Raw genomic sequence first — 16794 nt, forward strand, 5'->3', positions numbered from 1 at the left:
GATCTAATATTATTTCTTCATCCCATCTAGTCTTTTCTTAACCCTAGCCTTTTCCTCCCTTCCACTGCCATCTCTCTCCCTCTCCTTCTCTAGTTTGTTCTCCTTTTACATGATATTGATTCATGGTCGACTCGAAGGGTGATTTCGACTTTGCATCCGACGGCCAAGGCGTTGTGGATCTTCTCCCCTTCCCGTCGTCGGCGTGATTTCAATCCTTGGCGGATCCATAGAGATTTCTTCTTCCCGTAGTACTTGTTGAAAGGGACCAACGAAAGGTTCGTGGTAATTCACAACGTCTCTCCGGAAAGGTGATCTTCTTCCTTGATTCATTTTCTTTCAAATTCTACTTACTTTTATGAGAGTTTGTTCACACAAGAGATTGTGTCTACCAATCGCCATCCTTTAGTAATCGTAGGTTTGTTACTTCTTGGCTCTTAGATCTAATTGTTATAGTTTGGTTATGTTGGAAACTACTACTTATGCAATGTTTTAATTTTCTTAAGTGTTTTGATTTGGTTTAGTCTCTCGTGTCGCTTGGCCTAAACGGGATTGACCATTTATGAGTTTTACATTGTTGTTCTAATCACTATTAACGAAAATCTGAAATTGTTCTTAAATTTCCGATCTTTGCATGTAGTCCTGCATCAAGATCAGCTCTGGCCTTCTTCCACCTCCAACTACAAGGGCAGAAAACCTTTCTTTTCCATTATTCTTCTTCCAATACTTGCCTTCCTCTTTCCTTTTTTTTTTTGCATCTTTTATAATTTCCATTATGAATTATATATTGTATACAATGCCTTTATGATTTTATGTTATTAGATTATGTTTCTTTCCATCAGTTTATTGATTCAATTTGTATGATTTATGAAGCAATCATGTTTTTCTCATACATTTCCTATTAATTTTCAAAATTGATGCATTCTTGGTCTTTCTAGTTTGCTTTCTGGAGAAGAATACTATTCCTTTCATTTGGATCTAGTTATGATACTTGTTTGGCGAAATAATTTATGGATTTAGTCCCATAAAAAAGGTGTCAACGAATGTTTTGCTAAATAAGCGTGCTTTTGTAATGCTTGTTCTTGTTAGTTTTCATTATTCATCTTGCTGTTTTTTGCTTCTAATGCATATTTGAAACAATACATTTTCTCAAATGCATGGTCTATTGTTTGAATTTACCAGTGCTTCCCGATTGACTCTGTGAACTGGATATTCCTCTGAGAGCCAGCATCTGATTTTGAAACACAAAGAGGCTTAGCTACCATTTTTCTGGCACTTAAACGTGGACAACCTTGTGATAGGATACATCTTTTTTGGAATTTCAGGGTGATTGCAAAATGCTGAGATTAAAATAAGGTTGGCTAAGCAGTTATAGAATTCTGCATAGCATTTCATTTTTAGAATGGATTCTAGAAATGAAGGACTTGGCCCATCGGGTCAAAGGTTTGTACAGGGCCCATCAACTTCTTCCAACTCCAACAGTGGCCTTCCAGAGATTGCTGGATTGAGTGCTCTAAGCCCTGTGTTAAATTTCTCAATTCAAACAGGTGAGGAATTTGCACTTGAATTTATGAGAGAACGATTTACTTCAAAGAAACCTTCTGGGTCAAATACATCAGCAGATCAAGGCTACAACACCAATTACATGGACCTTAGAGGTGTTCTTGGAATTTCCCATACAGGATCCGAAAGTGGGTCGGAGATGTCGATGCCTGCTGCCGGTGATAAATCACATTACAAAGAGATAGAGAAGAGAGGATTAAATGAAAGCGATAGTAGAAATCAGCATTATGCATCTTCTAGGTCAATTCCACGGGTCCCCTCTGGTGACGGCAGTAGTCGTGGGGGAGTTTCTCGTTGTTATTCTTCGGGGACATCTGATACCACATCAAAGAAGATGAAAATACTTTGCAGTTATGGTGGTAAGATTCTACCCAGACCCAGTGATGGTAAACTTAGGTATGTAGGTGGTGACACACGTATTATCCGAATCAGTAAAGATATATCCTGGCAAGAGCTCCTTCAAAAGACAACATCTATATACAATCAGGCTCACACTGTAAAATATCAGCTGCCTGGGGAGGATCTTGATGCATTGGTATCCGTTTCTTGTGATGAAGATTTACAAAATATGATGGAGGAATGTAGTGTTCTAGATGTTGGTGAAGCGTCACAGAAGCTGAGGATGTTCCTATTTCTGAGTGATTATGAAGATCTTCATTTCAGCCTTGGCAGCATTGAAGGGGACTCTGAAATTCAGTATGTGGTTGCTGTAAATGGCATGGACGTTGGTGTTGGCAAAACATCCAGTGATCATGGGATGGCAAGCACGTCAGCAAGTGACTTGGATCAATTAATGAATCTCAATATTGAAGCTGATAGAGCCAAAACAAGCAGAGTTCCATCGGAGACGGTTGGTATCCCTAGTGGACACTTAGCTAGCAACTTGGTAACTCCTACATCCTCAGCATTCCCAGAAAGTTTGTCCAGTGACTATGGAACCCATGTACACTCTTATGACAACAGCAGAATGCAATATGTGGAAGGCGAGCATTATCTCTACACTGCTTCCCAAGCTTCTGACAGCTTTCACAACATGAATAGCAGAATCTCTGTGCCTGCAGCAATTCCATCAGATTACAACTATAATTCTCTGTATTCACCAGTCGTTGAAACTTCTACATCAACAACGCCACATTACCTATCAACTCACATCCAGTTAGGTTCTGAAGGACAGAATAATGTTCCCAGAACTGCTGCTCCAAATGTACCAGCGACTGATAAAAAATTACCAGTTGATGTGTTAGCCAAAGAAAAAAATGAAAACGATCATTTTCTATCTCTTGAAAATGAAAATGCTGCACCCATAAAGCAGGAAGCTTCTCTTGTTCCTCCCATACCTGAGCATGTCTCATCTCTCTTTTCTCTTAAACATAATGGGAATATGCCAGAAGCTGCAGTGGTTTTATCAACAGCTGATGCTACTGTAAGTTCTGGTTTGGCTTCTCACTTAAATGAAGATGATCGCTATGCATCAGGTGGAGCTGTTGCTTCAGAATGCTCTGATTATGATACTGACATTGCTGATCTCAGCTATAATGATCCCCCTCGCCCTCCACGATTCTTTCACTCTGAGAGGATTCCTAGGGAGCAGGCTGAATTCCTGAATAGATTGTCCAAATCTGATGATTCAATTGGAGCTCAATTTCTAAATCTGCAACCACGTTCTGGTGTGTTTGAAGAGTCTATTGCTGAAGCTGCTGATTCATCACTTGAAGGAAACACAATTTCTCAAATGGAAAGATTATCTGCAGCAAAACCTCCAAAACCTAATACTACCACTTTGGAGGATGGTTTAGTGCAGTTTGAAAAATATAAAGAACTTGCTGATGCAATCAAGAAAACAAACAAAGATGGTGTAGAGGAAGCTTCAGATAATTCAGTGGCTTATGCTCAATATGAGCAGAAGAGTGAGTTGAACTGCAATGATAATAAAGAAAGGAGCGAGCCTGTTGCAGGAGGAAATTTGGAGAAGCACAATGATATTGGTGAAACAGGTCCCAAAAAAGGTGGTTACAAAGAAATGCCCATTGATGGAGTAAAGGTGGTTGCTTCTTCGGCAACACTGATGAACAATCCTACCGCAATTCTACCAGAATTTCCTTGGGAAGGGACGCCCATGAGTGCAGCCTTCTCAACCAATGTTAGTGAGCATATGGGAGCATTTCGATGGGCAGAAGCCTCTTCTGTTGGAGCTGTTTTACAGGGGGCAGAACAGAGGGATATTGCCATTGATATCAATGATCATTTTCCTAGTAACCTACTTGCAGATATCTTTTCGAATGCTGGAATTAGTGACGACTCAGCTGTTATACGACCATTGCGCAAGGATGACGCTGGCATAAGTTTGAACATGCCTAAACATGAACCCCAGCGGTGGTCTTTCTTCAGGAATTTGGCTCAAGGTGAGTTTGCAAGAAAAGATGTTTCTCTTATGGATCAAGACCACATAGGGTACTCTCCTCCGCTAGTAAAGGTCGATAACAGGGATCAAAGGGCTTATATTTCACCATTGGACGGTGTGGCAGTTGGTTTGAGCCATATGGATTCACAAGTAGAATTTGATGAAGAAATGCAGCAGGAATCATCCAGCAACATCGAAGATGATGCTAGTGCTATGCACCAAGATTATATATCATCGCAGGTCAGTCAACCTCACTTAATGGATAAGGTTGGAGAGAGCTTTCAGGTTGAAAACCCATTTGTGAAGGTTGGAGAGAACCTAACAACTACTACGACAGAGAATGAGGTACCTTTCTCTTTGAATATATTTTATATGTTGACCACTGACCACCTCACGCATGATCCTCTCCTCAAACGGCACAAACGAACGGACACCCTTTTGTTTCCTCAAAACCGCACATAGGAGACAAAACCTTCCCATTCGACATTCACGTGATTGCCTCTCTTTGTCTCTGTTCGTTCGCATGACACTCCAGATGGAAGACCTTGATCTCTCCCTCACTCGAATCCTCCTTCATGTATGCAGGAAGCCCGATCCCCGCTTGCCCTCTTGCCTCCCTCGGACGCACGCAAGGAAGCCTGACCACCCGTACTCCTGATTCGATCCGCGCACGTTGTCTCCTTTCTCCGACCCATCCCGCAGTTCTCACCCGCACCTGCGTCGCTTGTCCCAACTTCATCCACACATGCGACCTCCCCTCTTCGGCCCTCGTGCAATCTAAGCCGCACTCCTCACCCAGCCCAAATCTCTGACTTCCTAATCATTGTCGATTTGTTGTTTAGGTCACTATATGCCCAACACCAAACTAAAAAAAAATAGATAACAAGTATATATCTCTTTCTCATTTGCTTAAACAACAAGTATCGAAGGCCCGTCATTGTATCTTTGATTTGGCAGGGAGAATATCTAAAGAAAACTTGTGTCGTCGTATTTTATTATTCGTCCAAGAAGATTGAAAAGCAAGTGCCTATCCTATACACCAATATGGTGCGGGATGCCGGGAGGTTGCCGAAATTTTAAATGATAAAAGAGCATAATTAATTTTAAAACAAATATATATATATATATATATATCATAATAATAAAATCATATAACTCTAATAAAAATGAAAATGTTTCCCTTCCTAAAGATTACAAAATTCATTTACAATACAAGCTTTAGTTTTGGTCTATTATCTATTGTCTTTCTCCATGCACTATCATCTGGAGTTTGGAGTTTTTGGAAGAGAAATTTTGGAAGTTTAAGGAAGTCTTATGGAAGGGATAAAGTATATAAACTATCGAAATCCTTGTATAGATTGAAGCAGTCTCCAAGAGCATGGTTTGGAATATTCTCAAATTATGTAAAAGGCCATGGTTTTAAACAATGTCAGGCAAATCATACCTTGTTTGTGAAGCAATCAGAAATAGATAAGGTAGCAGTACTTATTGTATATGTGGATGACATCATCCTTAATGGAAATGATATAGATGAATAATGAAGATCAAGCAGGCTTTATCTAAGGTGTTTGAAGTTAAAGATCTAGGATCACTTAGATATTTCCTTGGTATGAAGGTAGCTTGATCAAGCAAAGGTATATTTATTTTCCAACGCAAGTATATCTTAGACCTATTGAAGGAGATCGGCGTGCTGGGATGCAGACCAGCCATACACATGGATCCTAAGAAGAAACTTGGTATGGAAAAGGAGGGAATTCCATTAGATAAAGGAATATATCAATGTTTTGTAGGAAAGCTTATATACCTCTCCCACACCTGTCCAGATATTGGGTTTGCTGTGAGTATGGTAAGACAATATATGAGTAATCCTATGGAGCAAATGGAGGTAGTGTAGAATCTGAACTAAGAGCATTAGTAGTTACTATTTGTGAAGATATTTCAATCAGATAAGTATTGATTGAACTGGGAATAAAGATTAAAGGCACGATAAAGTTGAAATGTGATAATCAAGCCGCAATCAGTATGGCCAAGGATCCAGTACATCACGACGGAACAAAATAATTACTATTGATAGATATTTTATATATGAGAAAATAGAGAACTCGAAAATTGAAGTAGTATATACCTCAACTTATTAACAACTTGTTGATGTTCTAACAAAGGCATTATCGAGCTCTCTACTTGATAAGTTTGTTTGCAAGTTAGGATTGTACAACCTATACAACCCAACTTGAGGGGGAGTGTTGAATAACACAACCAAGGGGATACCACATCAGCAATCCGTGGGCAGCAATTCGAGGACTGCAGTTGGAGATCCGTAGGCAGCAATCAGAGGGTTGCAGTTGGAGATCAGTGAGTAGTAATCTAAAGACTACAGTTGAAGATCTATGGGCAGTAATCCGAGGATTGCAGTTGGAGATCCATAGAATATGATGATTATAATTAATTAGATTAAAAGTCTTTCCTTTTTCTGTATATTATCCTATAATGTATATATATATATAATGATTCTAAGGAATATAATAGAATTTGAATTTCTCTCTAAATAATTTCTTCAATATTTAAATCACAATTTAAAATTTTTTTAACTCAAACCCTACGTTGTTGTTTTCTTTAAAATGACTATGAAGCTTGGGTTATTATCAATTCAATAATCATTTTAATATTAGCATTGATATCTTCGTTCTTCTTATCATTAGAGACGTTCCTCCATCTTCAGCTTTAAATCTTTCACCATTTTTTGCTATTATCCATTCAATATCGAATAATATATCATCAACAACTAAAGGATTTATTTCATCTTCTCTAATTATTCATCATTATAATTTGAGGTGTTTGTCTTTCAGTTTTTTATTAAACATAACATGACTATTCAACATTTTAACCATGTTAATTCATTCTATAACTAATTGGTTCCTTCTTTTTGTATAATAGAATATATATATAATAAAAATTATAAAAGTTAACCAGAATGAGGGGTTGCCTCAAAACACCTCAAGGTGTTAAGCTTCTAGGCGTACGCCTCATTTAAAAAAGATGTAAGCCTCACGGGCACTAGTTAGGCTTAAGCCACAAGCGCTCATTGCATGCCTTAGTTTGAGGCACACCTCGAGGCTTGCGCCTCAAATGATTTTTTAAATCATGCTTTGTCACATGTCCGAGAAGATACAACCAGTCTAAACAGCATTACTCATCGCTCGAATGGATTCAACTATTTATTCTACACAAACAACCGTCAATGTTTTGGTCATCCTACGCTCTATTTATTTAACTTTCTTAATCGATTGGTTTAATCAAGTCCATAACAAGAAATCCTAAGTATTGAATTTTTTTGGTTTTTAAAGAGTTTTACCTTGTCCATCATTGATGGCTTCTCATATGCGTCTAATAGAACTATTACCATGTGCTCTGATCTTTATGTCAAGCTCCTAAATATGAGATTTGAGAATGCTTCGCGGATTTGCTAAAAATGCTCTAGCACTTTGATGATAACCGTGTTGATAGGAAATTTTAATTGGAAAGAGCTATTTTTTTTAAATGCTCTCAAAATTTTAAAATTAATTCAAGAGCTAAACTCAAATCCTACTAAAAGTTTAAATCCTTAAAATGAAATTTGTCATCAAAACTTAAAATCAAAATCCATTCACACTTCCCAATAGTTTGGCAAGAATGTTAAATTGAAGAATAACTTCAGCTCACAAATAGTAGATGTCTTGTGAAATGTATTACTACAATTCATTCTTAATTGATTTCTCACTAGCATAGACGTGGCACGTGCCCTCTGATCGGGTGATTTTACCACGAAATGACACAACTATATTACGGTCACGATCAAAGCCCATACGTTCCCTAATAGTTAAAACCTCCTTAAGTAATGAATTATAGGGTGCACTTAATAAGATATAAAATTCAACTTTTTAGATAAGCATCCACCCCGGGTCTACAAGGTGCTCTTGGACGATGCAACCCATGGTTGCTGACAAGGTTCCTTCTGTCAAGTTGGGTCGACTACCTCCTCTGACTAAAGTAGATCATGGTCCATGACAGTCCAGGATGGCAGAACCATATGATCTTGATAAGACCCGTCATCATTCCCTCATTACCCCCTTTAAGTATAACTGATAAATTTCAAATCATAAACTCCAAAATTTAAAACTAAATTCAAATCTTAAAATTGTTTATATTATATGTTAGGTAATTATTACAACCTATTAAATGACTAGCCTTAATCGAAAGTTCTCTCTCATTGTCAAGAGGGGGTAATTAACCATAGGGGCTTGTGCATATGAGAAACCATAACTCAAATCATAAAGTCGTCGCAAAATGAAGGCGAAATCTCAGCCTAGTGTCTTATCTAAAACCTAATCTGCCTTCTAAAAATCTACCCCGGAATCTAAACTCATTAAAACTCTCCCCATTAACAAAAGAGGCGTGGAGAGGCCAGGGCACAAATTTCGGAGCCCAAAATATGTAACCATTTTTAGCAGATCTGCTAATTGCCTGTTTCTTTGTTTGTATGTAGGAATTGAAGTTTTCGATTGCAGAAACTTGTGGGCAAGCTTTTGATACAGATATTGATTTCAATAACCTGCAGGTTTGGTGCTGGAATCAGTTTTAAGTTATTATATGTTGATTATGTTGATTATCTAGAAGAACTATTAAGTGATTTCCACTAATTGCATTGAAATCTTTGAGCTTATTTCTGCGCATGCATGCTTATTATTTTGCCAATTTGCCACTGTTTTTTTTTTTTTAAGAAAGAAAGCCTGATCTAAGGTCTGAGATTCTTAGTTAAACCTTAGTCGCATTAACTGTGTAAGCAGATTTTTTATTTGCCTAATTGGCTACATAAGAATCCTTGTTCTTCTTTTAAGCAATCTAATGCAATGTTTGCTTTATATTTTGAGCCCTGTCTGAGGCTTATTCAAGAGTTGGATGTTTTTCTTCATAATTTGAAAGAATTTTAATTGATTATTGTTCTTGCCTTAAATTATATCTGTTATTGTGTTATTAGGTTAGACTCCTATACTTGTACTGCTTGAATTCTATATTTTATTGCTTTTAAAATTAGAAAACTTAAAAGAATATATGTTCACACTGAGTGCTGGAGATTCACTATTTTGAAAGTATGCCGCCATCTACAATTCTCCAAACAACATTTTGAAAACTTTTGGAAAGGCTTTGTAGCATTTGCTCCCTTTTTTTGTTACATTTGCAACATAACGCAATTTAGAATTGTTATTGTTATTGATGTAATTAAAATTGACACAATTATTTATAGTTACATACCTGTAATCATGTAGCCGACCCCATTGTACATACCTGTAATTGATGAGGACATCGAGGATCAACGGCTACGACCGTGTCTATTTATTTTGATGTATTTGATTTGTTATTTGTACTTTTTCCTTTCTACCCTCACTTGAGGGCTTTGTCTTATGTTTGCCCTAGGGACAATTGTGTTTTTTATTTTCCTTCATGTATTTGGCTATTTAAGCCTTCCCCTTCCTCTTGGAAAGGGATGATGATTGATAAATGAAAATTTCTACTTTTGATCTCTTTGTGAGTTCATTCTTCCAAGATCTCTTAGTGAGTTCGTCGGAAGAACTAGATCTCTTTGTGAGTTCTAGCGTTCGGCCAAGTTAATTGTTTGGAAATCCGGATTGAAGACAAATGTGGTTAGTGAATTCGTAGTCGCTCGAATCCCTTGAATTTTCCCTCTCTTCCTCCCCTTGCAATTGCCGCCGCCTAGCCCTGAGCTGCCCAAGCCGCCGGCCAATTGGTGGCCACATCCCGCCGGCCGGCCACCCCACGCCATGACCCACCCCTTGCCCTTCCTCTAGTCGCCGGCCGCCCCTTCCATGGAGTTTCAAATTTTGAAATTTCAAATTGTCATGAGCCATTAATTATTTCCTAATTTAGCTCCTTAATTTACGCCATCAATTTAATTGATTTTCAACTTCGAATTTGAAATTCAAATTGTTTAAATTGATTGCCCTCCTAAATGGAAGTTTTCTCTCGTTAAGAAAACTGAAAATTTATTTCAGATTTTTATAAAAATCTGAAATTAAATTGGTGGTCCCCCACTTATTCAAAACTCAAGCCCCTCTCTCCTCCTTATGTGGCCGACCCCCCCTTAATGGGCCATCTCTCTCTCCAAATTACATTAATGGCTCCACTAAATCAGCCCCTGATTACCTCCTCCATTAATACCCATAGCTATTATTGAATTAATTTGAAATTTCAAATTAATCTTCCTCCAAAACCACTTGAAGCTAAAATTAATTTCAGTTTTCTAAATTCCTCCTCTCCAATTAATTTTCTTTCCAAACCTAGGCCTAATTCAAAGGGAATTAACTCTTGTTTCCCTCAACTGTTGTCCACGGATTTCCCCACCAAACCCTTCCAGCTCACGTAAATCCAGTAGGAGGAAATCTTGGAATTTTTCCTAGCCAACTGGCTGTCCAGATTTCTGGACAGCTTCTAATTGCTGTCCAAAACTTCAGAACAGCAACGTTGCTGTCCAGAATCTACCCAAGACCAGCCTCCTTTCTGTCCAGAGAATTCTGGACTTTTGGCATGTCAGCCCGCCCTCCCACAAACTTGGAAATTGCTGTCCCAATTTTGTTCTCCAGCTGTCCAGAGAATCCAACAGCCTTCTAGTGCTGTTTTGCCATCCGGCATACTCCCATTTGTTGCCCGGAAGACTCCATCGGCTTCCCACCCACAGAACTTCGCCAAGATCAACCGCCACAATTCGGAACTTCCTCTGCGCACCTCAAACAAGACCTACGAACTTGACTATGGTGAACTCTTCCCCAAGTTTCCTATTTTCCTAGTTTATTTTCAATTGTGGTTATATTTTGACTCACAAAGTTCATGTCAAGCTCTTTACCGCTAAAGCTTAGAGAACTAGAGAGTTGAGTGAGGGACTCATGCATAATGCCTAATCTCATTGTTAGTTTAGGGATTTACGTTGAAAATCATTCATGTACGCAATATTAGATTAACTTGATTGTTTTATGATCTTAACTTTTACGCGCGTGATTCGGCCTAAGCTTGCCTTACCGCTCTTTGTGTTTTCTTTTGTCGTTCAACATCAACATAAAGTTTATAATTATTGTGCTCTAAATATTAAGTGTGCAAATTCATCAAGTATATCATCTTTGCGTGGTTGTTTCACATCAGTAATCATGTTTAAAATGAACGATGCTTTGTAGCAGGCTGGGAATTGTTACGAACTAGGCTGATTTCATTTATTTTGATAATGGTGAATTAGCATAACAGAATTGTTGGGACAATTTGGAAAATATGGGAAAGCTGAGCAAATTATATAGTTTAAGAATATTTCTTTAGATAAATGTACTTATTTTGCAGAAGGAATAGATGTAAGTATCATCTAATTTCCGCTAAGCATCAATAATTTTGTTTTTATAGGCAAACCATAGATGGAAGAATAACAGCAAAGCTACAACGCCTGTTTCAGTTGCAACAGAGAATTCTTGGGACATTTAGGCAAATTCAAGAAAGCTGAGGAAATTATATATTTTGAGAGTATTCCTTCACGTAATTGTACCTATTTGGAAGAAGGAATAGATGGAATTATCGTCCAGTTTCCACTGACCACTGAAAATTCCATTTTTCAAGGCAAACCTGAAATGGATGAGTAATTACAAAGCTTCGACGCTAGTTTTAGTTGCAGTCTATACCTTTTTTTTTCATGCCTCCGTGAAATATAATGTTGCACTATGGTGCGATGGACGTAAAAGCTATTTTTACTAGTTAAGCGCCTGTTATTGCGTGGAGATATCTACAACCAAGAAGATAATAGAACTTTTTTTGGGCAATTTGGATGATTTTTATGTTATTTATGAAATCATTAATGTCCATTATAGTAAATATTGTCTTTTGATACTAGACGTGTGGTTTGTAGTGATGATCGTTTAAGGATTAGTTCATTATCTAAGTTATATAGGCTTGTCTCAGCAAGGACAAAAAGTGATTCAGGGAACAAACTCCAATGAAGGTTTGAGTTGAGTTGAAAAAATCTAATAAATTTGCCCTCAATAGTGCCCAAGCGTTCTTCAGACTGTGAGCTGATTTTACCTTCATTATATCACCTAAGTTCCTGCAAGTTCACCTGAACTCTGAGCTTATTGAGAAGATAAATAATGGATCAATGCAATGATGAAGGCAGGAGATGAGAAAAATAGAAGCGCGAAAAGAAAAAGGCGGGGAAAAGGGTGGGATGGATCATACAGGTAAAGGAGATTAAGAAAATGGAGAAAACAAGTAATAAGAAGAGTTCAAAGTAGTGTGAGGGACTAACTTTATTTTACTTCTTTAGTTCCTGAGTTAATTCTTTCTAATCTTTTGAAAAATGATTAAAAAAATCATCTCCTCCTTCATTACAACTTTTTGAGGTGATGTTTTTTAATCCTTTACTCTTCATTCGTTTTTAGACCAACATTTGGGTTTATATGGATAAGAATGGTCATTTGACTGGATGCACACATGAATAAAAAAGAATGGTAAATGCTCTTGAGGTTTTGGATATTAATTCCCGTGAAATTTGGGTTATTTCAAGTTTTGAATATTTTTATAATTATTTCAGGTTAACTTTGTTTGAAATCTTTTTTCAATTTTGAATATATTCTATCCTAGGTTGTTTTCCTTTGTTTGATATATTCAAGTTTTAATTGGTTATATTCATGAAATCATGTTCCTCAGGAGAGTGTGTCTTGGGATGACGATGTCACTGTTGTATTCACGAATATCTCCAACAACAACAATAATAACAACATCAAGCATTTATCTCACTACGTGGGGTCGCCACATGAATCATTTTTCTTCATTGTGTCATGTTAAGAGTCAAATTTTCATTTGAATTTAATAAAAAAAAATCATTTTTGATACTTTCTAACCAAGTATTTTTAGGCTTACCTTTATATTTCTTAACAAAGGTCAAATCTAATACATCTACTCTCCTAACCAAGTCATCGGAAGGCTGGTGTTTTATGTGAACAAACCATCTAAGGTGACTCTCTCTAATCTTACCTATCACTGGAGCTACTCCAATATTTTCATGTTATACTTGTTTTGCATTCTGTCTCTAAGAGTAAAGCCACTGATCCACCTAAGCATCCTCATCTTTGCAACGCTTAATTTAATTTTATGCTCCTCTTTTAATGGACAATATTTTGCACCATTAAGCATTGCATGTCTTACCATCATCTCATAGAAATTTCTATTATGTTTGAGGGGTATTTTCTATCTCACAACAGTCCCGATGCATTCCTCCACTTTAACCATCCAACTTGAATTCTACTAATAATTTCCACATCTATTTCACCATCACTTTGAACAATAGACTCGAGATATCTAAAATTTGTACTCTTTTTAATGGCTTGATCGCCCAAATTCACAATCTTATGCACTAGATCTATTATTACTAAAATTGCACTCTATGCATTCATGAATATCTCTGCACCAATAAATGAGTGGCATACGATTCAATTTGAGTCTAAATTGCCTAATATAATGTTCGAACTTGGTCGGGTGACAAGTATATAATTATGAATCAATGAATGAATTGGTTCAAATATATATAGCTCATATTTATTTAATCATCATTAAATATACATCAATACTATTTAATCCTTATTAAATATACATCAAATATAGCTTCATATGCATATTTAATTAAATGTACCATTTTCTTAATGATCATCCATTAAGATGTGTTGGTTCAAAAACATTACCTATGGCATTATTTGATTGGGGAAAAACAAAGAATCACCATTAACATACCATTTCATTTTCCTAAAAGCATTTCCAAGAGAAACTTATTATAAAAATAGAAAATCATATGCATAAGGGGAATAATAGAGAGAGGGGAAGTAACCACCCGACCAAGCCATATATATGCTTCCTTATTAAAAGACATTAGATATTTTATTTGGTATTTGATGAACCATGGTCAATAGCCTTGACCATTCAATGAAAGATCCCAGTAGCTCTCAAACATCATCGATCAGACTGACTTCCATTATTTGTTGAAATACAACCCACAGAGTTTATGTCCAGATTGATATGCTCATCTCCATGCCCAACTTGCTACAGTAGCATTCTAATGTTGAGATGTTCCCAAGCATCTTGCTAATGCCTTAATCCTTTTAGACAATATCCCAAAACCTGATCTCCTTTTTAGCATCATGACATCCAACTTGTGACATACTGAGTTGCCACATTATCATTCAACTTACTACCTATCAATGTATTTCTTCAGTCAGAAACATCAACCATTGCTTGTGTTTAGACATTATCCCGAGTCATTGCCCTCCAAGCCAAATTGCCATCTTGGCACTCTGACCAGTTGATCTAAATTGACATCTGGCCTTCTCGATCTACAACATCAACTCATAGAGGTTCGACTTTCTGTCATCTTGACATTAAAGCATTCTCGAGTTAAAAGATAGATGTGGCTTATGGAACTGCCACTTTTTGATTGTGCTTTATTTCACTCACAACAATCCTTTATTGTGTTTTTTTCTTGCCATTTAGTTGGTAGTCATTTTCTCTTCTTGAGTAGCGTTCATCAAAATTATTTTAATGGCTTCTATAAAATGTTCGATCACATTGGTTTCTTGGTAAATCTTTGTATGATGCTACAACACCTAGCATGCCTTAATATTTTGTGAAGTTGGCAGTAACTTTATGCCTACAAAAATATCTCAAAAACAAATCAAACTCATTCAATAATATATATATAATAATATTGGTGTTCTCTAAATCTTTGAATGATAATTGTCTGCAAGAACAACTAGCATGCCCTAGCTATTTTGTGAATTTGGCTGCAACTTTATGCCATTAAATTTCTCTCAACAACACATAAAAGTCATTCAACAATGCATATAATAATCTCAGCTTTCGCTCCCAAGCTCTTGACGATCTCATATGTACACTCAACAAGCTTGATTATGTACATTCAATAACTTTGTTGACATTATTGTTTCTCCTTTTATATAGTCCATGTAATGCTTTGAACAATATTCTCAAGCACCTCAATATGGTATGGATTAGTTCGCTAATGTGTTTAACAACATTTTTTCTATTTAAAAAATTGGGCATGTTCTCCCTACTGATCCCCTGCGCAAAAAAAAAAAAAACCAACTTTCATGTTCTTGAGTAGAGAATAGGATTCATGATCTCTTTGATCATCTCAATAACCTTTCAATTCTCTTAGTAAGACATTCTTGACTCAACGAGACATTTTATTGTCACTTTCTATAGTTGCACTTATCATTCAATTCCTATGTGTATATCATCTTCTTTAGTTAACAATTATGTTCATTTAATGTCATGATATAAAGCAGTCATGATGAATGGCTCCGTTACTTCTGGACTTCTCGCGATAATTTATATCCAGAAGTTCCCTTAAGGGACATTCCTTTGAGGAATTTATATGAAGGCATTGCTTTAATAATTACAACTAAACTCTCAAATATTTTATTTGTAGGCTTCTTTCCACAAGATTCAATTTCTTGATGATTTGATGGTTTTCTGGAACTCTTTTTTGTAAGGTACAAGTGAGGTATAATTTCTCTAATGTGCTTATAAGGATCTCGGCAACGATTTCATAATGACTAATAAATTGATCTGTCTCCAAATTTAATTATTTGATGGCATTTCTCCTTTAATTTTATCATCTTCTCGAACATCACGGTATACATGTCACGTTGCCATGCAGGTAACGCAATAAAGACTATTAAACCAACAATAATCAAACATAAATTAAAAATATTATGAACTACGTTGAGTTTGATCTTTTCACTTGAACATTATTTATTCTTCTCTTGAATGATATATGACACAATTCTGATGCATCTGAATGTGCTAACTCTGTCTCTCAAAAGACCTATTACCCATTTATTTTATTACGAATAGTCAATACAATTATCATTTCTCATAAATATCCGTTTTTCTCTTTTTATTTTAAGAACTCTTGAACGTAACACTTTTCCTAACACTCTTTTATGACTAAGCAAGGAAATCCAAATCTCTCTTCTCAACTTGGGAGCCATATGAATTTTCATCATTTATATTAATGTAGTTCATTCATAAAATCTCACTAAACTCGGAAAAAAATAATAATATCAGCTCATATTCGAACCTCATAGTAGATATCTTAATTCTACACAGGCATGAACAATTGTTATCATAAAATCTCCATTAGTCAATATAATAGTTAAACTTGTTTGGAATGCAATGGGATGCAAACTTACCGAAGCAAAGAACTTTTTTGTCATAAACAAAATGTCTAGCACCATGATCAAAGATAATTCTATAGGATTTAGTAAGAATAAGAGTTTGTACTTGTCATTGTATCATATGTATCATTTGCTTATTGATGAGTTAGACTGTAAATTCTATCGTTAACTGAATAGGAACAAATGAAGTAGTAGTCCCCTTTAACTTTCATTGGGCATTTATTGTTGTAATCCTTCCTCACCTCTGCTTTTGAAATTTTGATTATATGCTCTAGGTAGAGTCCCGCAATTCATTACTTCTTTGTGGACTGTCTATCATCTTATGCCCAAGCTGGCTGCAGTAGAAGCACTGTCTTTTGACTAGATAAAATTATCCATATGTATTTTCTTGTTGACTGTAACCGTTTATCCACCGACAAAACCCGACTGACTCCACCTCAGCCACGATCGGACCCAATCGAACAACCACCCACGTCGCCCACGATCGCATTTCTCTCGGCAGAAACCGCTCCTCACGACTCAAAATAGGAAACTCCTCTCATTCGGCTCTCACGCTCTCAGACA

At 36.5% G+C, this 16794-nt stretch overlaps 1 protein-coding gene across 2 annotated transcripts in view; it reads left to right on the forward strand.

The window, feature by feature from the left end:
• LOC110097801 overlaps positions 1–16794 on the forward strand; it is a 44106-nt gene that overhangs the window by 19568 nt on the left and 7744 nt on the right. Inside the window, exons 2-3 of one of the 2 annotated variants that reach the window (XM_020824371.2) lie at positions 1180–4306; positions 8484–8555. In XM_020824371.2, coding sequence (XP_020680030.1) covers positions 1400–4306; positions 8484–8555 — 2979 coding nt within the window. In that variant the 5' untranslated portion in view covers positions 1180–1399. The remainder of the gene's footprint in view (positions 1–1179; positions 4307–8483; positions 8556–16794) is intronic. The other variant, XM_028696856.1, reaches the window with a different exon arrangement.

The sequence above is a fragment of the Dendrobium catenatum genome, unplaced genomic scaffold (assembly GCF_001605985.2).
Source record: "Dendrobium catenatum unplaced genomic scaffold, ASM160598v2 fragScaff_scaffold_847, whole genome shotgun sequence".
In the NCBI taxonomy this organism is placed as follows: domain Eukaryota; kingdom Viridiplantae; phylum Streptophyta; class Magnoliopsida; order Asparagales; family Orchidaceae; genus Dendrobium; species Dendrobium catenatum.